General features: G+C 37.7%; 1 protein-coding gene across 21 annotated transcripts in view; it reads right to left on the bottom strand.

The window, feature by feature from the left end:
* LOC117411181 (protein 4.1-like) overlaps window positions 1-27,364 on the bottom strand; it is a 96,461-nt gene that overhangs the window by 33,040 nt on the left and 36,057 nt on the right. For all 21 annotated transcript variants that reach the window (XM_059025131.1, XM_059025127.1, XM_059025133.1 and 18 more), the window contains exons 4-5: window positions 8,156-8,260; window positions 3,210-3,252 (exon numbers count right to left, since the gene is read on the bottom strand). In XM_059025131.1, coding sequence (XP_058881114.1) covers window positions 3,210-3,252; window positions 8,156-8,260 — 148 coding nt within the window. The remainder of the gene's footprint in view (window positions 1-3,209; window positions 3,253-8,155; window positions 8,261-27,364) is intronic.

Below are 27,364 nucleotides of genomic sequence, written 5' to 3'. Positions count from 1 at the left end.
CGTCTACTGCTGACCTGTCTCCAGCACAAGAACCAGGGAGACGCATCAGGACTAGACAAGCTCTCTAAGAGTCACTTCATGTTGATTAAGCATTAGCCAATTATTTACAATATTATCAAAGTCCTGAAATGAGGAAATCTGACATTAAATGTATCATACATTAACTTTTCTAAATGTCTTTAAAAAAAAAAAAAGTTTATCTGTAATAGAAAGGGTTAGTTTAGGTGAATATGCAGCTGGCTGAAAAGCTGATGAAAGAACCAATCATGTGCTTTCCCATTTCAGAAGCACCAAGGCAAACAGAGAACATGGTGATAGTACCAGGTGTTAAATATTATGGTGACAGTTCTTTATTTGCACTTTTTATTTGCTATTTGTCTTCACTAGTGTGACTAGGCTATGCTACAATAAGCAGTCAAGGATTCACGATAGTATTTCATCTCTTTGAACCATAAGGCATGTGTTAATTGTGTAGTATTGTAATTGCATGCAAATATTATACCACCATACAAAATCAAAATTTGAATACAATTCCAATGAAAAAATGTAACTAAAACATATATCAGCTGGACAATCATATTCCCAGTCTACAACTCTGCAGTGACAGCACCAGGGACAGAAATTAGACTCCTACTGCATAGCAGTTTCACCCATTCCAGGTTTTAATACATGCTCAAATAGATAGAAATAAGACTATCATTGCATTGCAAATGGATCAAATTGAAATGCAATGATGGTCTTATTTCTATCCCTGGACAGCACATGTATTGTATTGTACTTGCAGTGCTTATGTACTTAATGTAAATGTATGTTCATGTGCGTTAAACTGTATGGGTATATGAATACTGTATTAAAACAAAAAATGGTAACAGCATTGGAATTACATTACAAACAGATGAGATAATCCTCAAAGGAAGCGGGTAAATCATGGACAACTCCTCAAAACCATGAGTCAACCAGAACACAATATCCCCAAGTGCAGTTCCAAGACACCAGTGCATCCCTGTTCCAAGCAGAAAATGACCTCCTGAACTCAGCAGAATAATTGTGGATAATGTTGTGTGTGGTTTTTTTTTTGTTTCTTTTTATTGCTTTAGAATGCCTATTGAACATTCCCTATCCGGCACATATTTCAGTTTGTTCCTAGTAAATCAGAAACACCCAAAGCATTGTTATTATTATTTTTAATCCAGGGCATGATTCCATGCTGGCCTCTACTGCCCCCATACGCTGCATCTGACTTGGACTCGGCTGGTGATGCAACACATTTTCCAAGGCTCCTGCAAAACTGCACTTTCAGAATGAGTAATGTAATGCAGCTGGTCCTGTGAATGCAATTGATGGCATATCAGAAATCCCTGTAATCCTGGGTTTAAAGCAGTGAAATTGAACATCTATACGGTTTTGGTTTTCAAGTAACTTTAATCAAGAACGGACTTCAAAATGTCAATATCATTAAACATTATGGCACATTGCCATGCTAAATTTACTGTTTCTGACCACCCAGTATAAGGCAGTTAAAAGGATGTCAGTTATCAATAATCAATCATTTACAAGGGCTAACTGAAGTAAATGTTTACTGTTAGACTGAACTGCATCACAAAGTTTTTGAAATGTTAGCTGAATATTTTAGGTGGTCATTTTCAGAATCCTTATTTTCGAGATCTCTTCCAAAAGCTTTCTCTCAAATCAGCCTCTAAATACATCACATAAAATGTGCAAATACTGCAAACAAGAGAATTTTCCAGTAAGTATATAAATTAATGTATTTGATATGGAATCTTGCACTTACTCTTTGCAGTAGTTGTTATTTCTTGATGGCAGCAAAATACACAAGAACAAGGGATACAACACTGCCTACAGTTTCTGTGTAATTTAGAGTGTACTGTAGATCTACAGTGTATTAAACTACAAATTTAACACTATGGTGTTTTTCCATTATTTATGTGTATACTACATGTATTACACACTTTCTTTAAATAAAACATATTCCATTATTATGAAGCAAAATACAATGACTGATCTGATTTCACCAAAAACACCACTTTTTTTTTTTTTTTTTTAACACACATTTTTTGTAAGGATTCTTTTTGACAAGCTTTTCCCTTGAAAATCTGAATGCTTTTTTTTTTTTTTTTTTTAAATGACTGCTGCGTGTATTAAATACTTTTGAGAGCTTTCTGGATGACAAACGCACTGTATTTACTTTGAAAGGGATTACAGTATCTTCTCATGACGAGACAAAAGATTTGTAAATATAATATTAAACACTCCAATTTTATAAAAAGATTAATTCATCTGAATAAGGATGTTTGGCATGAGCGATATTCCATACCATACAAAACTTGCTTGAATAGTTAAATCAGCTTCTTTACTGAACGCCGAAAGGAGCATCTGCTGGCTGCCTCATACTTGAGTTTATTACTCATGGAGGGTTTGCTCAATGCCACTGTCTCCATGAAACGAATGAGCACTTAATAATTAACACGACTGAATACAGCCAACAAATATAATAAACGTGCTGTGTTTATTTTTAGTTTTTCTGTCTTCATTTTTGTTTATTGTTCTTTCTTCAGTTCATTCGAGCCACAAAGCGTGCGTCACTCAGCATTTCACCAGCAGCCACACTTGAACTGCCCGGGAGCCACGGTTTGGCCACCTCTGCTATAGTATACGATGCTGTTTTAGCTAGGTATAGAGTAGTGTATTATAGAAGAGCTGGGTGTGACCCCAGGCTGCTCAGTAATACATGATATACAATAGGTGTGCATTATATGCAATGCAAAATTAATCTTTGTACTTTATTATTTATGAAACAAATGGTAGAAAATGATTTGTTATTAAGTTAGTGCTAAATAAGTCCAAAGGATATATTTGCCTCTTGTGTATTTCAAAATGTTTAAAAGATAAAAGATGGAGGCTGTGTGGTTCAGTGGTTAAAGAAAAGGGCTTGTAACCAGGAGGTCCCCGGTTCAAATCCCACCTCAGTCACTGGCTCATTGTGTGACCCTGAGCAAGTCACTTAACCTCCTTGTGCTCCGTCTTTCGGATGAGACGTAATTGTAAGTGACTCTGCAGCTGATGTATAGTTCACACACCCTAGTCTCTGTAAGTCGCCTTGGATAAAGGCGTCAGCTAAATAAACAAATAATAATAAAACATGCACAAGCTACAAAGAATGATGGTAAAGTAATATTGCAGACACTTACTTCGAATCTGGCGCTTGATTTCCTTTGCTGGGTCAAGCCAGTTCTAAATGAGAGAAAATATAAATAGATTTAAACTTTTAGCATCCTTACAAAACTAAGATCTGGTAAATGTCTTAAATAATACATTTAAAAGGAATACTTCATACCCTCTGAATTGACATAATATTTCAGTTTGAATTTGTTTATTATCCCAAAATCATCATTTATCACTGTTTCTGAGCTCATGGATGTTTGACTGTCCAAGAAAGGTGGGACTTCAGCAATGTGGATAGTATAAAAATGAGCAAAAGGTGTTAATTTATATACTGGACTCATTACCTTGCTCATGCTTGCTCAGAGCTGTATAGATGGTGGCTAAACATCCCTTTCAGTTGCCAATTTAACTTTAGAATTAGGTTTAACCGTCACCTTGAAATGTGGCATTCTTATCGTTTCTCTCCCAGCTAAAAATACTGTACTGTATATAATAATTTAAAAAGGGGTGGGGGTCATTTCAATGGACCTACACGGCATCATTTTTCTTCAAATTAAAAACAATATTCCTGTTTTAAAGAGCAAGTGCAGTAGCTTTAAATGTCCCCACTGTTCCTCTTGAATGGCCTGAGTGGTTGCAGTTACTCAAAAACTCTATTTTCATTTTTATATACATCTGTGCATCTGTGTTTAGGTGCTTTCCCTGAGTTCAGGAGCGGCTTCTCAGTTCTAGTTGTTTTGAATTAATACATGAAACATAGCCTAGATCGGCCAGTATGTGTGTCATTATAGAAGCATGAGTCAGTGCCATCTAGCAATCTGCCAATTGCTAGAAGAACCACTAAGACTTGTTGCAAACATCATCAAAAGAAAAAGGAACAGAAAAAAACATGTAATTGTTATATTTATACACATTTATAAATATATTTTTCACCCATACATGTGCACTTGGATGTGGTAATAAATATTCCATTGCTTCACATACCATCCATACCCCAGCATGTCTAGTTAAGTAAATACAATACATGCCTGCTTTGCAGAATGCATGATTTGCAGTTCAGAGTGAATGTGGCAGCCAAGCCTACGGAGATACACCTAATGGTACCACTGTTACTCTGTTTAGGTTCGTACTTCTTATGTAATCACAAGGGTGCCTTGCCTGCAGCTTCCATGCCCTGCAGCTGAGCACAACATCTGTCTCTTAAATGTAGGCCTGTGATCGCTGAACAAGTATGAGGAGAAAATAGCATTTAGGAAAGTCAGATATGTGTGGCATTTTAATTTAAGGAGGCAACAGCCAAGGCATTAAAAGCTGCATCAGCGTGAGCTCATGCCAAAATAGAAGAGCACAATCAGCTCTTCATATTCGCCAGAGGAAAAAAAAAAAAAAAAAAAGGAATGCCTTCTACATCCAACAATGTCTGGGATGTCAAACCTTAACCTTAATGGGTGGAACAACAGACACTGTGTGGATTATTACTAAGCCAAGAAACCACAAGATGAACGAAAAAATAAGTAAATTAATAAATAAGCATTCTCCTTTCCTTCGATTTTGTTTTCCCATCACTGTTGGAAAAATCATGCCATTAGTGACCTTTGTTAACAGAAACAGCAATTCTATTTGAAACCCAATTTCAGCATTCAGAGATGCGTTTTTGTTTCATTCCTTATGTTGTGCATTGCCAAGAAACAAGCTGCACAGTGAAAATGTCAAATGCCTTTGTTGTGTGACATAGTTCAAATAGTTAGAAATCTGAAAAAATGTATTTAAAAGAAGACAAACAATCTGACATGCAATATTTGGCATGTGACATTGTCATAACAAATGTCTTTTTATGATTTTGTCATACTGATTTTATTATTATTATTATTATTATTATTATTATTATTATTATTATTATTATTATTATTAACAATATAATATTCCTTGATTCCTTGACAGACAACTGTCATTTAAAAGATTCATACCCCAATATGGAATTACGTACCGTTTAAAAAGAAATACTATTTTAGATGGCAAGCTGAGTCTAACAGTATACACAGAGAATGGGCTGCATTTTTTGAAGCAAAGGGATTGATACAGTATGTGATACCATGCAAATATTATCCATGTATGCATTTTTGTCATCTTCAAATAAATAATTTTAGGAAAAATCTTTTGTAGCAAATGTTTTGCTTTTGTGGATGAGGAAAAACAGTTACAAGAAGTCTACAATTATTTATTTCTGCAATTTTTTTGCAAAACTCCAAAAATGCTAATTCATAAGGTGCTAGAAATTTCAATATGATAATGCAGAACCCAATTCTAGAAAATGCTGGATTGCAGGTGAACATTCTTAGAGTATAAAAGGGTTAGGCATTGGATGATTGCTGTCATTACCAATAAGTCAATATGGGAAAAAGTAAAGAGCTATCTGTAGACCTTAGGCAGAAAATTATTTATTGTCATAAAGATGGAGAAGGATACATGAAGATTTCCAAGCATTTGAGTATCCCAATTTCAACTATTGTTTCTATTAATCAAGAAGTACAAGACTCCTGGTACTGTCACAACGCTCCCTTGGCCTGGAAGAAAGAAGGTTCTTTCTCCAAGAATTGTGAGGAAGGTTAATAACATTCCAAGATTGACTGCCAAAGACATTCAAAGTGAATTGGCTGCATTGGATAGTCATTACGTTTGGAGAAAGTCCGGTGAGGGGTAAAAAGAAAAGAACACCACACCTACTGTCAAGCATTGAGGTGGTAATATCATTCTATGAGGCTGTTTTTTTCTCTAATGGAACAGTTAATTTAGTTCCAATACATGGTAAAAATGGATTCCATAGCACACCAAAAGATACTGGCCAATCATCTGACACCGTCCGCTACAAAACTTGGTTTAAATCGCAACTGGAAGTTCCAACACAACAACAATCCAAAGCGCACATCAAAATCTACTTCAGAATGGTTAAAGAAGAATAAAAATCAAGGTTCTGGAATGGCCTAGTCAAAGTCCCGATCTAAATCCCATTGAGAATCTTTGGTATGTTGAAGAAGGCTGTGCAAAAGAGAAGTCCTCGGAATTTAAATGAACTGGAACAATTTCGCATTGAAGAATGGTCAAAAATCACTTAAGAATTGTGCCAAAAGTGCACTGTCAAAATATCATAATCGTTTAAAAGAGGTTATTATTGCTAAAGGTGCCTCAACTAGCTATTAATTTAATTTTCCTTGTCAGGGTATGAATACTTTTGAATTGGCATTTTTGGAGTTTTGCAAATAAATTGCTGAAATAAGTAATTGTAGACATCTAACTTTTTTCCTCATCCACAAAAGCAAAACTTGCTAAAAAAGATTTCCCCTATAATTTGTTTGAGAAATTTCTAGAAATTGGGGTATGTAAACTTTTGACTACATCTCTCTCTCTAGTCTGGATGTGCAATACAAGGATACTTTTTGTAATGACAGTGTAAAAGACAGATATTCTCCTAATGATTGGGTCATTTTTAAATACAAATAGTTGATATTCTGGTAAATATTACCTTTAGGATCAATTGCACCAATGTAGATTAACTACTAACTCAAATTAAATCAATGTTTATATTTTAATCATGTTGCACAGACTTTAAACCAGTTTTATATTTAACCCTTGTTTAAAATAATAATAATTATTATTATTATTATTATTATTATTATTATTATTATTATTATTATTATTATTATTATTATAATAACAACAACCTGGTTTCACATTATGACTGTGTATCTTATATTGTACATTTGAGTAAAGGCGAAAAGATAGATGAAAGTTATGCATCGTTTAAATATCAGAAATGTAATTTATTTTTATTATTTTTTTAAAACAGTAAAAAATAGTATGCAGCATGCTAAACGTATATACATATACGCATGGGTTTATTTGTGCCAGATTGCAGCAGATTCTAGATCCTGTACCTTTTTGTCTGACAGGTAAGAATTATACAGTTTGCAATGAATGTGGAATATAGTAGAACAAATGCTGTCCTTCTTCCTTAATTATAAGAATCAGTACCTTTTTGTTTACAAATGAACCCCGTCATGTACGGGTGTCGATAACTAACTAACTTTAGTGGCCTTAATTAATGCCCGTTCCAAAATGTATCATCTCCAATGAATTAATACTTTCTGTAACTTTGTAGCTTTTTTTCCTGAAACATCGCAAATCAAGGACAATAAAATAAATGTGTAACAATTTGCAGCTTTAGGTAGCCTATAAACACTTTCGCACTAAAATACATATTTTAAAAGTTTATGCAAACTAAAACACAGCTATTCTTGTTAATTGATATTCGGAATTAATGCAGGGCAACCCAGTCTGCATAACTAGAGATCGGGTTAAGGGTTGTAGGAAAGCCGCAGGCTGCATGTGGGGCTTATGTTGTCGCTTTTTGATAATTCATCTGAGCAAAAGACATAACACTTTGTATTTGTAAATTTGTCATTTCCTGTTCATCCACTTCTGCCTGTTAAGTGGATGCTTAAAAATATCAAAAGAACAATCTATTTTAAACCATCTGTGGACCAAGATGATACTACCATGTCACTGTTTAGTTTTAATATCTACAGTATTTTAAACATATTTCTGTATTAAATAAACATTAAACAAATCAATTCTATAAGGATACCTTAAATATCATATTAGGATTGAACACAATATGAACACATGGAAAGCCTGATGTTTACACGTTTTGAAACGCTGCATTTTGGTAGCATCGTTTAACCCTCTTTTGAAATGCCGTCCAACATTATTGAGCTGGTCCATCTACAAAAATACAGTGAACAGTAGTTGGTCTATCAGTTGTGGTCAATTTATAGTGTAGGCACATGCACCCCAGACACTGTTCTTGAGAAATGGTACCATAAAGAACCAGCTTTCTCTGCTCCCGAGGCATGTCAAATAACAGGTTTGTAGTGGGAAGTCCTGAAATGTTTAAAAAGTCCAAAATTTTTCTTACCTTTTGGTCAGTGTTATTTCTGTATGTCAGACCAAAATAGTCCTTCTCCAACAGATTGAGATTCTCACATACTTTGTTAAATAGCACTTGGCCTTTTGCACGTTTCTAAAAGACAGACAAGAAAAAGACATAACATTTGAATTAATTGTTGAAACTTTTCTTACAACAGCGAAGGGTTTTTAAGGGCCCTTTCACACACCTTTCTTTTCCACGTTTCATGAAAACTGAAGTTTGCAGGCATGAGTGGAACATGCAAAACTGGCTTGCAATTATAATTTGCACCAAATTAATTAAACAGAGGCCACTAGAAGTGATGGCCTCAGTCGATTACAAACCATCTTTGGGATTCTCTGCCCCTCCCCCACGACTTGGTTTGGTTCACCTGGAAATTAAATCATACAGTATGTGCGAAGGCCCTCATATTTTGCTACAGTGAATGTGCTACTTAACCCTTTGCGGTCGGACCACCTGGTCCGACACTGCAATTATTCCTATCCGGTCCAATGTCGGACCCTGTCAAAAAAACGCAAAAAACGGGTTTCTAGTCGTTTTTTCTCAGGAAAAAGCCGAGAAAACCATTCAATGGCCGAGTGGGATTGACAGGAGCCAAGACAAGCCGAAAAAAAAAAAGGGCGTATCTCATTATTGAGGAGTTTGGTGATAAAACGAGTGATCAGGAGATGATTATATACGACAATTATTATTATTATTATTATTTATTTCTTAGCATATGTGAAAGCGATAGCGAAAGGGTGGGGCAGGGCTGGAGATGCCTAGTGAGTGCTTTGTTGATATGCAGGACCTTTTAAACCCGTTTGACTGTGGAAAAAAAATACTTTTAAAACAGCGCGTCTAAAATTAACTGCGCATGTGAAAATAAATTGGACCCGACGCGCCTGACACGCACTTAATAAATGGACTGCAAAGGGTTAAATGTGTGGGATACCACTATAATGTATATAAAAAGGACTACATTACCAATGATAAGACTCAACAGCTTTGCCTCCAGAGGTGAACTGATTGGTCGTTCCCTATTAGTTAATGAGGAGTTCAATGAACAGTGCTTCGTATGTTGGATAATGAGGAGTTTAGATTCTCAGCTGTGAACTATGCTTTCTACATCAGCTCTCTGATCACCTTGTATTCATTTCAGGCATTGAGAAAGCAATTTAGAAAGCAGAGTATGAGACCATTCATCACAACTTCAAGAAGTACCCCAATTCTGTTTGAGTGCTGCCATTCAGTACAAGTCCCTGTAGTTTAATTAACCCAGAAAACATCATTGTAACAGCTACATTATCTGCTAATCAATTATGCTCCAAGAGCACAGGCACCATGAATCTAAACTCCATGCCCAATTAATGACTGAAATCCCTGTTGCATCAATAATACAGAAGAACAAACATTACAACGCATTCCCAACACTGAATGCACGTCCGCCATTACAGTACATTACAGTAGCACACTACAGTGCAGTAGCATCCATATTAGAGTACTCCATGCAATTCAGACAGTCCCAACTGTTGAATATTTTAAACGATATACATGTAATGTACTTGGGACTTATATTTTAAAAAGGTACTGACTGAGCATTCAACTTATTACCATATTGTGAAACTTCCTTGTACAAAAAGCTGATTAACTAGAATCAGCTTTATATAAAAAAAATAAAATAAAAAAAAAGCTTGCTCTTGCATAACTGACATTTGGTGATGGAAAAAAACAAATCTTAAAATCTAGGCGATGAGGTTAAATAATAAAGGTTTTACACACATATATGCAATTGTGTGGTTTATCAGAGTTTTGTCAGACTAAAGCCAAAGAGCCATCACTGGAGAACATTTTTCTCCCCCTAACTTGGTCCAATAAAGTTAAGCCCCTTTACAGTATTTACAGTAGTCGAAGACTTAAAAATCACCCTCCAATTTCACTTTTGTTGTCAGCTGCAGGGAAGCACATTATTTTCAAATCCCTGAGGAATTCCCAACACCCACTTAGCTCTCAGTGGCATTTATCAATGACATGTTGGCTGCTTGGTAGACTTTAAAGAATTCATGTATATGCTAACAAGGCAGAATTTAACATTGCAGTAAATCCCCACAAACACCATCAACTATCTTTGTGTAGGTCCTTTGACACTAATGGTATTGTATAACAATTTGACAAGAATCAGACTCCACAAAGACGACTAACACGCTACCTCCTCGGGCTATGTATCCTCTGAGCTGGGAGCAAATAAAAAAGCACAAAGAACAAAAGCAACATTTGCTAAATGGAAAAAAAGACACTGAAGGATTTTTGTCCCATTTTATGGTGCGAGCAAGATATTTGTGGTATGTTCATTTCTTGAAAGCTGTCATAAATCACTCCCTAGAAGCGATACTACTCGCAATATTGTTATGAGGTCATTAGTATCAAAAACTAGTCCTAATGCCACTATTGCTTTTTTGTGTTCCAAGGGATAAATATCATTGTCATTCAACAGTGTGGAGGGCATAGGGCATTAGGAATTAACTAATCTCTTTTATAGGCAATAAATGACCTAGCCTAAGAAAACATAACTTTCTTGGTGGTCTGAAAACATTGACATGTAAACATCTCTTATTTAGTTTACAAATAATAATTGTTGATAAAATACATTAACTACAAACTAACATCTTGCAACACAGCAGGCTGACAAATCAGAATACATTTTCTCATTGATTTTTGTACTCACATGTGAATGAAATTAAATGCTGTCTTGTTTTGCCTCGAGACAGACAATTCCTGTAAATAGGTTGTTTGAGATGGCTTTGTTGAGCTTTGCTGTGATACAACACCTGTAGCTTAAACTGTAGCTAGTTTTAGTCAGTAGCTCTTTTGTTGCAGTACCAAATGGGTTAAAAATCACTTTTCAGGGTAAACACATTAGTTAGCCCCCTGAAATCTGTTTTACTACAAATCTCAGAGAGTTGCTGAAAAACTCCTTTGTACACAATATAGAGTACATCATTAATAACAATTTTAACCAGGAAGCCAAATTCCCCAAAAGTCAAATGAGGGTCAATTATAAAAGACACAGCAAGTCAGGAAATTTAGCACAGCACTTTATTGAGAGAGAAAATGGAACACTCATGCACTCATGGGAGCAACTGTCACTGAAGTTGGCTTTTAACCAACCAACTTCCCTCCAGGCAGTTAAAGCTTCCATTCACTCCCCAGGGTATCCCTTTGCATTCTGTCATGCACTTTCCTTTAATCTAGAAACACCATACTGCATTATTTCCACATTTACGGCACAGAATATACTGAACTTTCACAAAATCTATTTGCACTTCCCCCAATAGGTCCATCTTGACAAGTTTTACAAATCAAATGGTTTTCTTTCTCAGAGTTGGTAAAAAGGGGGGGACATCTAGTAACCTCCCAGACATGGATTTGTTTTCATCAAGAAAAGTGGGTACATTCAAAATGAAATGCCATGTTGTGGCCAGAGAAGGCACTTTTGTAAACAGTGAACCCTGGTGTAAATAACTCATTTTGTTGTACCTTCTTTTGCAAAGGTAAGAATAACCATTTTGTCCCTTGCATGATATATATTGCCATACATAACTTCAAATACAGCGGTCAAAGCATCCATTTATTGTATTTTTCCCTGATCCCCAATTTGGTTATTCCCAATCATTGCATTTTACTGAAATGTAGAATCTCGGGACAGATTGTACCAATTTTAATATTATATTATGGTTTATTGTAAAGTCTGGTGTTGCTTTGAGGTGAATACCCCGGAAATGCTGTATCAATTCTAACATAACACTGGACATGGTCGATTCGCACAGGAGTAAAAAGACACAGGACGCTGTTGTATGAAACTTCACAGAAAGTCCCGATGTCCTGTAAAAAGCACCTCTGAGAAAATTATCTATGATAAAAAGAAATGGATGATTCACACAGGACTACATTTCAAAGATGTTGGTAAAAATTCCAAAACCACCTGATTTTTAGTCCCGTGCAAAATTAGGCTTATAACAGAAATACCACGTAGGATATCTACAATGTGTTTTTGTCTTACTAGGAAATAAAAGTTACTATATTTGTTTTCTCAGCTCTTGAAATAAAGGGCTGAGGACTAAAATAGTTTTAAAATTAGCAAGAAACAAGATGGTAACTAAACTGCTCCTTCTTTCAACTATATAAAGTAGTTTCTTACTAGTTTGTATACCATTACAATTGTTTTAGTTTCTCACTGAAATGTGCCGTGTATTGTAGAGCACTGTGTGTTGGTTTAAGTGTGCTTGTTAAACCTGCCCTCCATACATGAGGAACAATGTTACAGTAAGTGGTCAAATGACTTATATTACCGATAACCCTAAACAGTACACCTGTGGTTCTCAAGCAGTGTCCATGGCCTGCAATTACTTTGTAAACAGTGAACCTGGTGTAAATAACTCATTTTGTTGTACCTTCTTTTGCAAAGGTAAGCACCACAGCTGTACCTCAGCTATTCAATTAGTATTAGGATGTAACAAACTTAAAATAATATCCAATTGGTTTGCATTCAAATACACAACGTTACTTACTGTATTATTTCATGGTAGTAAGATTTTTCATGACAATCCATAGCTCCATTAAATCTGGCCTGTATTTTGTTATGTACAGTGTTTTCTCCCCCCAATTTGCCCTGTACTGAAAAATATGCATGTTTGTGTCTGGCTTCTCTTACATAATCTTGTTGAACAATTAACATATACAATTACCTAACATAATGTACCTTCTATTTTTGTAAATAATACCATAGCAACATGATTACAGCTCACAGCTGATTGCTTACTTTTCATGTGTTGCATGAACGGCTAAATAGGAAAATAATTGGTTGGAAGTTGTCTTTGGACAGTAATATAAAGTGCTTAATATGGTTTCTGTCTCTTTTCTTTACCCAAAAAATAATCACATGATCAGGCATTTCAGAAGCTTGCCCATGTGCGTGACCTTGCCTGAAATGAATAGGTGATACAGTAAACATGAATAAATAAACTTCATAGAGTTTGGCCAGCCATGCAAACACAAAAGGTGTACAGATTCGAGAGGCTGGTTTCTTATCTTGTAGCAATGGATGTCATCGTATGTAACACTAGGCAAGCATTCAGGTTGATCCCCAAAGAATGCTGTGGCCAGACAAGTCCACTGACTCATATTCTTGAGAACCACAATGGTATATGGACTTGGAAAGCAATATACTTCACATTGACTGTATTTCATTTGTTGAAATGTGCAGAAAACATGGGTTGAGTAGACATCTCCACAGCGCCCGTGATGAAAAATGAATAGACGTGATGACACAGTGCTGTTTCACAAGACTGTGGTTAAGCCTAATGGGAGTCTTAAACTTGCTTTTGTTTTAGATTACCATAGTAGGATTTGAACAAATCCATGTGATTAAATCTGCCCATCACAGCGTTTATTACTTTATTTATTGCACTATTTATTACCTTGTGAATGGATTTAATCAAAATCTTTTACTACACCTTTTAAGCCATTTACTTTAGACTTTTAGGCTAAACTCAGTAAATTCCCCACTGTGAGCACTGGCAGAAGTGTTCACAGAATGCTTGTTAACTAAAATACAGCCTGACAGTATCAAATAATAGGTTTCTTTTTCTTCCAGCCATCAAAGGAATACATTTACACTTAGACAGGAACATCTATTTTTTCTACCATAATACTGCTTGCCCACTATTTTCCCCTGCAACAAAGTGGTCCATTAGCATCACTATATTAGATAATCGACTTGGTGCAGTGATAGTGCTGTCACTATCACTCAGGCCACTTGACATGTAATTGTAGTTACAATCAATAAACTAGCAGGTAATGTCCAATGTGTTGGACAGTTATTTTTAAATAACACAGCCAATTGGTACAGTTGATGTTTATTGATATATTAATGTTTCACACAAGGCTATTTTAAAACTTTCATTTTCATCTAATTAGTCACAGGTCAATAAAGCAAATCGATTCCACAGTATACATGAGAGCTTAACAATCTAAAAGGGTCCCTTATTTGGTAAAAATTAAAAAAGGACCTGTGGCAGAGCTGAGGCCCTGCGAAAAGAAATAGTGTATGTTTTGGTTTTCTTTTGTGAACAGTTTGAAAAAAAATTAAAAGAAAGCCAGACACTCTGTGTGAGACTTGCTGCCGGCTGTGCATGTTAACATGGAATGGCAGTCAGAGAGAAGAGCGTCTCGCTATAGAAAACACCAGCCACCGATACACCTCCAGGCTGATGAGCCAGGTCTGAGACACAGCATTTTGAAACCCTTCATTGGCGAGTGATCTTACGACTACGTGACCACTGTGGGTAATTGTTGTCAAAGAGTAAAAAACAGTTCATGGGATTCTCAAAAGTATAAAAATCGAGGGTGCATCAGGGAGAGTCCCTTTTAGTGGGAGCGGTGCTCAGCGGCCTGTTTGGCTAACCTTTTTTTAGCTGCATTTTCCCCATACAGTACCATTGTCGGTATACACCATGAAGCCACTGGAATATAGCCACACATTAAGGCTACTATTGCTGGTACCCTAATGACGGCCATCTGCAACTGCATCTGAATTGCAGAAAAGGGATTGTCCGACGTTTGAACAATCCCTCTATCTCTCGCAGCTGATTCCCACACAATTTTTGACTACTGCATCATGAAACTGTCTTGTGTACTTTGGAAATCAGCCACTTGGTCAAGTCAGAATTAAATAAAACATGAATTTTCTGGACTCTATGCAAGGCAGGTGATACATTCCTACTGTAATTATCTTTACTAGGAATACATTCTTTAACAACTTCTGTCTCTGTTTGGTCTTTTACTGAAGAGCTAGATTACCTATAATGCACCTTTTTTTGCTGATTCCACAAAATATTCTACATTAAATACAAGTAAATAAATAAAATAATTAAAAACAATTAGCACTGGTGTGGATAAGCTTGATAATTACTTTAAAAAGAGAGTCCCCATTAAAACTTATGGAATTGCTGGGGGGGGAAAAACAGACATGATCTGGGATTATGCTTAATTGAATTAGGCGGAGTGGAATAAATCAGAGCCAGGACTGCGTACTAATGACTTTGGCACAGTTACTGCTAAACAATGATGCATGTTCTCATTCAATGTACAGCATGACATTCTAGGGAAAAACACCATGCTTAAAGATATAGTTTATATTTAAGAAAGTATATATACTATTTAACTGGGCTGGTGTTACTGTATATACAGAAGGTGAGCTCTAAAAAGTCAATACATGGAATTAAGTCCCTAAAGTCCTTTTTCAATTGAGACACTCCATATGTTATTTTAAATGAAAAACATAGACCTTCAGTGGACAGTCATTTTGTGCATTGAACTGAATTTTAATACATAAAGACCATGCAAGTAATTAATTGCTCTTGGCACTAATTAAGATCAATGCTCTAAAGTTTAACCAACTGCTTTTAATTTGCTCCAAAAAACACAGAACAAAATGACATTCACATGAAAACAAGTTTGATATTTACAAACACTTTTGAACTTATCCAACATGTGTTGAACAGGCACTTGTTCAGCATTGTTTTAAGCCTGATATCGTGCGAGTGCTGGCAATGGTCACCATTCTTTGGAAGAAATACTTCATTACAGTATATCATAAATTACAATTATTATTACCCAGTCTGTACTGTCTAGTGCATTTTATTATGCATAATTATACACAGAGTGTTAACTGTGGTACTGTATAAAGGCTTCCAAAACATTTATTCAAAACAGAAACCTATTTCAAGTCACCAAAATGTTAACTTAAATTAGTAATGTTTGGTACTTTCATCTATACAGTAGGTTTTATTCTATTCCTGGAACAATGGTGCAATAATTTTAACTGCAGAACGTCAGAAGTATGTAAATGTGTTAAACTGTAATAGCCTTCTGGTTACTAGCTATTACAAGCACTTTGTGATGGTGGTCCACTATGAAAGGTGCTATATAAAAAAATAAAGATAAAAAAAAGGTATTACAGTAGAAGAAAACCACTGTACTGTGACGAACTGAACCACCAACTAAAAAGTTCTATTATGATAGTGATATATATATATATATATAAAACAAAAGTCTATACTCAAATTATTACTGAATGTACTGTAGCTTACAGTAAGTAACAACAATATAAAACTTTGTAAACAGTACATTTATAGCATTATACTTACTGTAGTTATACAGTATTTCTATACCAAAGAAAAGACAGGCCCTTTTTTCAGCATTCATGGTTTTCTCCAGCTAACCTTATTTTTTGGCATGTGTTAACTCTTGAATGAATGTGTTAACTGATTTGGGGGGAATTACACTTCACAGTGTTCTGCTCAATTTTCTTTTCTACAAAGTTGTAATACAGCTGCGAGACACTAACGCTACCAATAACACTGCTTTTTGCAAAATTCTACCCAGTACGGAACAGACCGACATGAAGTATGGGTAACAGATTTCAAAATAGCCTGGTTACCATGTAAAAACACAGACTCTGTTAGCACACCGTCAGCAAAACTACAGCAAATTAAATACCATACTACTTTCTGTTTATCTTGCTTCCAGCTGTGATTGGTTGCTTGCCCAGCCAATACTAGGGCTCTGGAGTGATGCACTAAGCATGAGACATAGAGAAACATGTTGCTGGTGATGCTGTGGTACAATAGTGGCAGTCAAGGGAAGATGATGAACTGTAGTAGGCATGTACTATAGTGAAAAGGGCATGTTGCACTAAGAGTACAGGGAGCACTGTACAGTATACAGTACATAAGACTGAAATCAATGTGTTCACATTTACAGTACTAACTTTCTTGTCACCAGTCTGTTTCCATGATAACAACCACAAACAAAGGCAGATGTTTTAGCTAATGCTTTCATCCCAGAGTTCAAATGGTTTGCGATGTTTAAGCAAATACAATAGGAGGGATATGCCACTTTAATACCTGGACCTTCATGATTTAAAAAGTTAAAATATGGGGCACTACATCTTTAACTATAGAAAGCAGAGAAAGCAGAACATCTGTCAAGAGCACAATCAGCAATGTATTTATACTGTACCGTACCTCACTTAAAATACAGTATGAAGTCATACTTGCTTCAAAAGTACAGGCTTCAGTACCTACTGTACATTGTTTATGCTGTGCATTACACACAGCAATTACTTTTAAAACAATCATTATACATGTTGGACAAACACTTGAAAGCTTACTAATTGGAATGTTATGTTATTCCACTTTCAACAAGAAACCAAAGCAGCAGTTCAAGGGGTCTTTTTAATTGATCTAAACAGACATAAATACTACAGTTGTTCAAAAACGGGACTTTGAGAAAAACAACATCTAGTGTGTGGGAGTCTCCCAAGTGTGCTTTAATATCTCTATGCTCTAAACTCTAGTTGTTATTGTAAATCTAATGTTAAAAAGTGACTAGTGCCCATTGTTTTAGCCCATTGTTAGTTTAGCTTTTAGTTGGTGCTGCTCCAGTAAAATATATTTGTGTGTTATTAGTTCTGCTTTCACTCGGACCACACTAGTTAATAGTGCCCCATTTATAGATTAATAGATCCCACCAGAGCCCTAAACTACAACCACTGAAGGGTTCAACACAAAGAACTTGTCGTGTAACAATTTTCTCATTGCTCTATACTGGTCTACTGGTACACAAGTGTTTTACAGTACAGGAGCCAAAAGTGAACTGGGATCCTTTTTGGTGATTTTTAAAAAACTGAGCCTTTAAAAAGTCTATTTCACTGATGCTTACAGTCCCTAAATAAAATATATAACCATGACACAATGTAAAGCATTAAAGAGTATTACTGTACATCTGTCTGTCAGTCTGTCCTGTATGATTAAATACAATTGTACAAGGAGGCTGTGTGGTCCAGTGGTTAAAGAAAAGGGCTTGTAACCAGGAGGTCCCCAGTTCAAATCCCAGCTCAGCATCCGACTCATTGTGTGACCCTGAGCAAGTCACTTAACCTCCTTGTACTCTGTCTTGCGGGTGAGACGTAACTGTAAGTGACTCTGCAGCTGATGCATAGTTCACACACCCTAGTCTCTGTAAGTCGCCTTGGATAAAGGCGTCAGCTAAATAAACAAATAATACAAAGTTTCAAATTTGTTACTGTAAGGTTATTTACATTTCAAATCAAACCCATATCCTGCTGATGTGTAGATGGCTTCCCATTTGTAAAATGCTCCATCATAAATTTATCAGGATTATAGATCTTGTAAAGGGAGTATGGAAAAACTGTGGTACAAGTAAAAGTTTGGCATGTCCTATACGTAGAAGAGTCTGCACACAGTATAATAACCATTAAATCGGTACATCTGTGATAAAAAAAAAAAAAGAAGTTTAGGTCTTACACTTCATTACATTGAATGAAATGCCACCATGTAACGGGGAGGTCTGTGCTGACTGTCTGGCGCATGCATGGTTCTGCAGGAAGAGGGCAGCAGCCTCGTAAGATCCGCCTGTCAGTCACGGCAGTGACACAGAGATGTGGGGAAGAGGGTGTGTTGGCTTTCCCTCTCTCTGAGTGGCTGAGAGGCAGGCCTTGGGGGATTGCTTGGCCCATAAGTACTGCGCTTGGTTATGCATTCGGGTGGCCAAAGTGAGGATACCCAGTGACGCTGGTGGAAGACGCTAGTGTAAACAAAAGACCAGGCAAGCATGGCTGAGGGAGACAGCCCGCCTTAAAATAAACCAAGAATTAAAAGAAATAAATTAGGTACCCAAGGGGACGTGTGTAGTTATACGGGGAACTCTGGCCACCCCAGTGTATAGAGAATAGCTGAGTGTTGGTCGGAGACCCGAACTGACCGGCTTAGCGGCAGTGGGGGCACTGCGTAAGAAGCACCTTTATTTTGTAGTTTTTTTTACTGTGTTGTAGTTTTATTACTGTGTTTTATTTTCCCTTTTTCTTTCGCCTTTTGTTTTCATTATTCTTTTGAGCACCTGTGAGTGCGAAAGCATTGGACTGCACCTGTAGTGGTATTACTGTGGACCTGACTACCATTGTCGGTATTCAGGCCACAGACAACAGCGCCCTCTGCGGGCTAAAAAGAAAACAGAACTGGGCACCAGTACGGTGTTTCAAATAAAACCTTCGGTCTCCCGTGTGTGTCAGTGAATTGCCCACCACCCTTCCACACACCACTATCACACATTTTTTAAGGAGAAAGATTTTCAGGAAAAAGATTAGGGTCACCTGCACTCGTCAGTTATTTCTATTTTTTTTATATAATAATAATAATAATAATAATAATAATAATAATAATAATAATAATAATCTTTATTTTTAACGCCTTTCATAGTGGACCACCATCACAAAGCGCTTTACAAGATACGAGACTATATATAAAACACAGGTGCGGCGCTAATTTCATAATTTTTTACTGGCATACTGTAGTCTTGGTTTAAACACAAGTTAATCTCTAAATGAGACACTGTCAATCTTCCGCTTTCAGGGTTTTAAAACACCAGCAGCTAAACAGGCCCCTGCAGAGCACTGTACTTCTACTGCTTTCAGAGGTAAGCAAAGCGTCACAACCATTTACCAAGCACCAATCAAATCCCTGTGCAAGCGAGATGCTGAAACAGGGTCAGGGTTTAAGCATCCTATCATCTCATGGGATCATTATTTTTCCACCTCTTCTGCCTAATTATATATTCCATTATTATATTAGAGGAGGCTGTGTGGTCCAGTGGTTAAAGTCCAAGGCTTGTAACCAGAAGGTCACCGGTTCAAATCCCAGCTCTGCCACTGACTGACTCACTGTGGGACCCTGAGCAAGTCATTTAACCTCCTTGTGCTCCATCCTGCGGATGAGATGTTAAAATCAATGTCCTATTGTAAGTGACTCTGTATACAATGCACAGTTCACAGCCTACCTCTGTAAAGCGCTTTGTGATGGTGGTCCACTATGAAAGGTGCTATATAAAAATAGATATATATTATTCTACTACAGTGGCCCTCGGTGCCTATCTTAATCTCAGCTCCACCACATTGTGTCAAACATTGATAGACCAATGTATTGACTGCCTAGACATTTGCGAGGTGAAATTCTTTGTTTTTATTGTATGCGCAGAACAGTAACAATTTGTAATCCACTCTGATTGCATCCTAAACCAGAAGATATAAAATAGCAATCACCTATTCTGTGTACTGTGTACCAGAACTTCAATTACTGTATGAAGAAATGTTACGAAGCACAGAGGCACTGAAATCTTAAAGCCTGAATTCCCTGGGCACATCATCCACAGCCTACTGGCCTCACAGTTGTCTAAAGCTGGAAAGAGCAATCTGTAATAAAACAAACCACTTTAGCTATATCAAAATGAAACACACATAACCAATGCAACTATTAAATCACGAGAGCCACTAATATCACAATAATTAAAACTGCCGAGCCATACAAGTCTGATGTTGTGTACGTAAACCACATTAAAGCTGTCAGATCCGAGCCAAGAAACTGTCCCATATCCTACTGTATTACAGTACTTATTCCACTGAGCTCACTTAGGGTATGTTTTAAATCTTTAAGTGAATTTTCCCAATGTTAAGCTATAAAGCTTTCTCTATTATGTACTGTAACAAGGATTTACAGTAATAGTTCTCTATTTGTACTTAATCCCTGCATGTACTTAAACTGCTGGCTGACATGTGGGCAGCAGTGTGGAGTAGTGGTTAGGGCTCTGGACTCTTGACCGGAGGGTTGTGGGTTCAATCCCTGGTAGGAGACACTGCTGTTGTACCCTTGAGCAAGGTACTTTGCCTAGATTGCTCCAGTAAAAACCCAACTGTATAAATGGGTAATTGTATGTAAAAATAATGTGATATCTGTATAATGTGATATGTTGTAACAATTGTAAGTCGCCCTGGATAAGGGCGTCTGCTAAGAAATAAATAATAATAATAATGTTGCTGCAGTTAGAACTGCACTTATGACAAGCTTGCTCAGTGCTTCACAATGTTTAGTACAAAAGATTCTAGATACCATTATGAGCTCTTATGTGAATAAAGAATCTGCAAACAGTCTTGGTGTTAGAATGACCACTACAAGACTTCAATTATTTTCTTTTTGAGACGGAGATACTTTGTCACCAACAGGGAAGCTATATAGTAAGTAAGGACTTGAAATTCTTTCATTGTGTAGATTTGTTACCTCTCCATGCTTCTCAAACCTATACTATCCCTCCCTGGCTGAACCCTAAAGCTTAAAGTTGCATAACTTTTCCAACAAAACTTATGTTTTCTGTGTGTGTGTGTGTTACTGGAAACACATTTTTGTTCAAATCTGCCTGTAGTTTTCCCAAAAATATTTAAATGTGACATGTGTTGTGATTGAAAAGATTCTCAGTATTGTCACCAGCAGACCCAATAATGAGGCTTGTCTACACCATGGAACATTAGGGTATTGTCATAACCCTGGTTCCCTGAAATAGAAATGTAACCATTATCGAATGGGCATTTACCTCCTAAAGACTCGAATCCAGAATATTGTATACCAAAGCTGCTCTTTGAGCCTGTGACTCAGTCGTGACCCTGCCCTGAGGGATGAAAAGGACTGCGCTCACAAATCTCAGCGTCATTTTTCCTTCAAGTCTGCTGCAATCATGGATGCAGCAACCTTGAAGGTTAATGGTTACATTTCTATTTCAGGGAACCAGGATTTTGATAATAACCTAATGTTCCCTTTCAAGTACAAAATATAATAATTACCAAATGGGTTAGTGTACCAAAGCCATCGCAAGGGCAACGACCGGAATGCTACAAGGCTAAGCCAAAGGCTGCCCTGTGCGTTACCATTTGAAACCCCAGTAGCTAGGGTGAAAAAACTGAGGGACATTTTCACCTCTATGCCTGTGTTGTAAGGGTCAACTGAGAAGCCACCTTTAACACTCTACTTCCAAAACCAGTTTTGAAGGTGGTTGGTGACAAGTTCCGTGTGGGCCTCCGATAGTGCTGATGACTTGACATAAATTAGCCAGTCGTCCAGATAATGGAGTACTCCGATGCCTTTGAGTCTCAATGGTGCCAAGATAGCTTCCATGCACTTCGAAAAGGACTCGTATGCTGTTCCTTGAAAGGTGAACCGCAGGTACTTCCTGTGCGCTGGTTTTATGGGGATGTGGGAATAGGCGTCTGAGGTGTCCACTGTGGTGAACCAGTCGTCTGGCCTGATGGATTGCAGCAGCTGTTGCACTGTCAACATTTTGAACCTCCTTCGGGTTGACCTGTCTGAGGTCGAAGATCGGTCTGAGGCCACCAACCTGTTTTGGCACTAGGAAGTACCTGGAGTAGAACCAATAGTGCGAACAGTCCGTTTTTTTAGCAGAACTGCTACCTCCCGAGACACCACAGCAGCATCCTGTGGGCCGATCCCGATCATCACCTCTGGCAGAGGGTGCATCCGGCTGTTACGGTCTTTTACGTCCTGGAGGTGGTCACTTGGGAAGCAGGTGAACCAGCTCCTTAGGAGTAGGGGCTTTCAAACTTTCTTTGCTGGTCCCCCCTTTGGAAATGTTTTAAAGTTGTTTTCGGTTACTTTCAAAAATGCTTGGGCGTTTGTCACAATAGTAGTAACTCGACAATACTTGCACACTTAGTTGTACCTTTTTTTCTTTTCTGTCTTCCACAACAAAATCCTTATGGTCACAGGCACATTCTTCTGGCTTTTTGTGTGTCTTGGAATTTTTTTTACATTATGCCAACAATTTGTAATTCTGTTTTAAATTCTCACCATCTAACTGTAATATAGCTTTAAATTCTGCAAACAACCTTTCTACTGTAATTGTAATCTAGTTTTAAATCTCGCAAGCGGTGTCTCCAATAAAAATGCAGAATTTGTTGCCACTCAGTAGTTGGGTGGGTTTAAATTATTCAGAACGAATCAATGATAGATACAAATCAGGAAGGAGGGACATTGCCCAGCCGTACTGGGAAAGGTGGTTTTGTTTTCAGAATGTGGTCGAGGGATAAACGTGGTAATTGACAACCAGTTAATCCATCAACCACTATATAAACCAGCAGCTGTTGCTGACTGGAGGTGGGGCTGTTGGAGAAAAGGAGAAAGGAGACAGAGAAAGTAAGAACAAAATAACTAAAAACAATTGCTACTCGTGAAGGTTTTAATACTCGTCTGACTTTTCATTGTGTTTGTTTTGGCCAAAGTGCCTTTTGTTTTGTGTGTTTTGTAAAAGTCTTTTGTTTGTTTGTTTGATTTATTATTTAATAAATAAGAGCGCATTTGCGACCCCGCAGTACACTTGTGTTGTGTGTATTTCTTGGTCTGTGATGTTACCACCAATCCATCCTGCCTCAGTCCCCGTCAGGCACACATGCCTGGGAAAGCCAAAGCTGCCTATGTGCAGCTACCAGCGCAGCCATTGAGCTTGGGCACACAGAGCAGGTTTTTTGTTAAGCAGGCACAGCTCATCCAGCTGTTGTGGTGAGGGCCTGTGGTTCTCAGAGAGGAACTGCAGCAAATGCGACTGTTAGGCTACCAGGATGCTGCTGTAGTTCCCTAGACGTGCAGCGAACACTCCTTTTGAATAGGCTCTATTTTGAGGCTCACCTCAGAAACCCGGCACTACTTGTTAGGGCAGGCAGCGTCCTTGGATAGGAGTGTCAAATTAGGCACCTGGACCAAGGTTGCAATAGAAGCTTCAACCGGAGGAAAATGGACCAGGTTCAGCTTTCACATTATGCACCGGGCGGGTCAAGACCCAAGTAGGACCGGTTTGGCACCGGTCGGTAGCGGGTCAGTACCTGGTCAGCACCAGGCCGGTTCGGTACCAGTTTGGTGGCTTTGGCACCGTTTGCGACTGGGTCAGTACCAGTTTGGTGACTTTAGCACCGGGTCGATACCAGTTAGGTGACTTCAACACTGGGTCGGTACTGGTACAGTACAGGGTTGGTACCGGTGCGGTAACCTCAGTCTCGGTTAGGTACAGGGTCGGGAGCGGAAGCGGGTCAGTGACCTCGGTACCATTCGGTCACCGTGGGTGGCAACGTACAAGATGCCCACCTGTAAAAGCCACTCGGGTCAGTACCACACACGAGACTGAGGGAAGCCTGCTTGTTAGCAAGGACTAACAGCCTTTGTAATGGTGATGCTAAAAAGCTGTCACCAAAACGGCATCAAGGATACTGGAGTTGAAGTTGCAAGCAACAACAACCGAAGCCAGTATCTCGGTCCTGCGCAGTCCTGCTGAGCCCAGCAGCTGCTCTTACTGCACATGTGCTGAGCACCATGTTGCAGACAGACCTACGCATAGCATCTGTAAAACAGAAAAAACACAATGAAAAAAAGACTAAGCAGAGTCCTTTTCATCCCTTTGGGGCGGGGTGACGACTGCATCACAGGGTCAAAGAGCAGCTTTGGTATAACACAGTGGTTCCCAACCTGTGGTCCATAAGTAAAACTACAGGTGGTCCGCAAACAACTCCCAAAATTCGGTTAAGAAGTTCTTGCAAAAAAACATTTCTACACAATCACACATTGTACTACTACAATATGTATTACTAAGCAACACAACAAATCAGCTTTAACCACATTATATATAATTATAAGATATGTATGTAGTCTACATTTGCCCCCCCCCCCCCCCCCCCCGGGAAAAATGAAGATCTTAAGCACCCCTTTGTCACTATTCTTGTTTTCACACACAAACTCCTATTGTTGTTTTTGCAGAAAACAAATATGGGATTGGTAATGAATAAATCTAGAATTACATACTCTTACACTGCAATAGACCCATTTCAAAAGAAGAGGTATGCCAGCACAGCTCCTGTTACAGGAAAGTCATTTCCAAAACCCAGAGAGACTGTGTGAAAACAGCGGAGGAATACACACTAACAGCACAATATAGACTTAAAAACAAAGCATTTACCTTGAAACCCTTTGCACTTCACATACATCAGGACATCCTGGTTTGAATGTTTTTTTTTTTATTTTTTAGAAACCACCACTCTGCCTAACTGGCAGCACTTTAAAACTCATCATCAGAATCATTCACCTGGAGTGCACTTCATCTCGACTCTCAACACTACAGACCTGTAAAGAGTTATCTCCACAGGCCAGTTAACCAGAGCTAGTCTTAAGCATGCCCCTATGTCATTGATCATATTGCAAATAAAAAGAGTTAAACTGTCCGTGTCAATATTATTACCACCACATACAGAGCATATTTTAGAATGGAGACTGATGTTCTAAAGCAAAACGGTGTACACTATGTGACAGTGGAATTGAGAAAGCCTACAGCTTCATGGGTGAAAGTAGCCAATGATCATGTTGACAAACTCCTGGGGCAAAACCAATCTCTTGCCTGAATCTCTGGGGTGGTACACGCTCTCAGATGCACTCGGAGCCATTTTGTACCACTTTCAGAAGCAAATTTGTCATTTTTTACAACTTGTCATTTTACCAGTCATTTTACCAGATGGATCAACCTGATAAATCACACATGAGGCTAGTTAACAAACTTTTGAAATGTTACTCAAACCTTTCACATGTATGCCCAATTCAAATATTAATGTTAAAAACCTCAGCTGCAAACATCATATACAATGCTTAACTCAATCAGATGTCGTAAATACACGGTTCATAAGGTGGTTCTACAGGGGCGAGCTTGGAGAACGTTTTAAGTCCAGAAACTCACGCGGCCCTATCCGTATATACTTCCCATATTTTTTGACAGCTAGAACAAACATAAGACATTGACAGACGCAGTGTTGCTGCAAATACTACTCCTGCGTCACTCACCAGGCACTAGTAATAATGCCTGAAATGTTCTCCCAGGCATTGTCCTTTTTACTGTTGAATTTAATGTATGAATTTAATGAAGAAATCATACACCACAGGATACCACTGCACTTCCTGAATCAATTTTTCCACTTCCATGTTTATCGCGTATTATAGCCTGTTTAAAGTTTACTGACATTACTAGGACAAATATTTGAATATCCAAACTAATATTTTTTGACATGTATTTGGATACAAAAAAATCAGATGTTCGTATTTGCTACAAATGACAAAAATACCTTGCACTTATTTACCGTCTCACCAGAATCTGCACGACAGTTAAAAAATGGCAAATGAAAAAGAGCTCCATGTGATATGCGAGATGACTATAATATATATTATAGTAAATCGAACCCTGACGTTAACATCGTTTATCGTGCAGATTCTAACGATTATCGATAACTATCAAGTTAAAATGCTTAAAAAAAAAAAATGTATTGCTGTTGGGGTTACAATTAATGAATTACGTAGCCCAGCTTCTAGTGAATGCAGCAGTCCCTGCAAGTGCCGCGGCTGCAGAGATGATTTTCACTTGTTACTGTCATACTTTAATCAAAACTGTACATGACTTTGCATAGCCACTTACACTTAGATTTGCATTATCTTCAGTGAATACTATATTGTCATTTTTCCAAACAGTACATCAGAGGTATCCTACCCTTTCCTGCAACGGAACTTTCCACAGCGACACACTCTCCATGCTTGAATATGTAGAATATCCTTTTCATACACGTATGTGGATTTATTATTAATTGATTTACCACGTCGCAACGTTTCACCTACGTGGATTCGGTTACATACATTACCAAGTCCTATCTATTTCACGGCTGTGAAAAACGTGACACGTACCGTGAAATTCATTCTTCACTAACGTTAGACAAAGAGAAGGAGATGTGATACCTTGTATTGGACTAACTACATAATAATTAAATCACAAGCTTTCGAGACCTCAAGGTCTCTTCAGGTGAAAGTAGGAAAGAAAGACTGATGTTTACATTCAAAATGTTTACATTAAAAAAAAAAATCCTTTTTGAATGTAAACATCAATCTCTCTTTACTACGTGACAACGTAGTAATGTTAAATATTAGTTTCGCTCAAGACAGATGGCTACAGTTGGGACTGATTTAAAACAAAATATGCATAAAACACATTAACAAAGCAGGTTACTCTTGATCTCTGCATCATCACTCTGTATTTGTTCACAGACGCATATTCTCAGTAACTTCTAGAAGCAACAACACAGGTTGCATTCTTGACAGTAAGTTAATATATACAAGACACGCTTTTAATTTCACTGAATATTCGATTTAATTAAAATATTAATCGATTTGTTATCGTGGGGTCCCAAATCGAGTATTATCGTTATCGTTACAAGCCTAATACATA

This window comes from Acipenser ruthenus, chromosome 6, assembly GCF_902713425.1.
Source record: "Acipenser ruthenus chromosome 6, fAciRut3.2 maternal haplotype, whole genome shotgun sequence".
NCBI lineage: Eukaryota > Metazoa > Chordata > Actinopteri > Acipenseriformes > Acipenseridae > Acipenser > Acipenser ruthenus.
The sequence above is the reverse complement of the archived record's forward strand: the minus strand, read 5'-3'. Positions and strand labels throughout refer to the sequence as shown.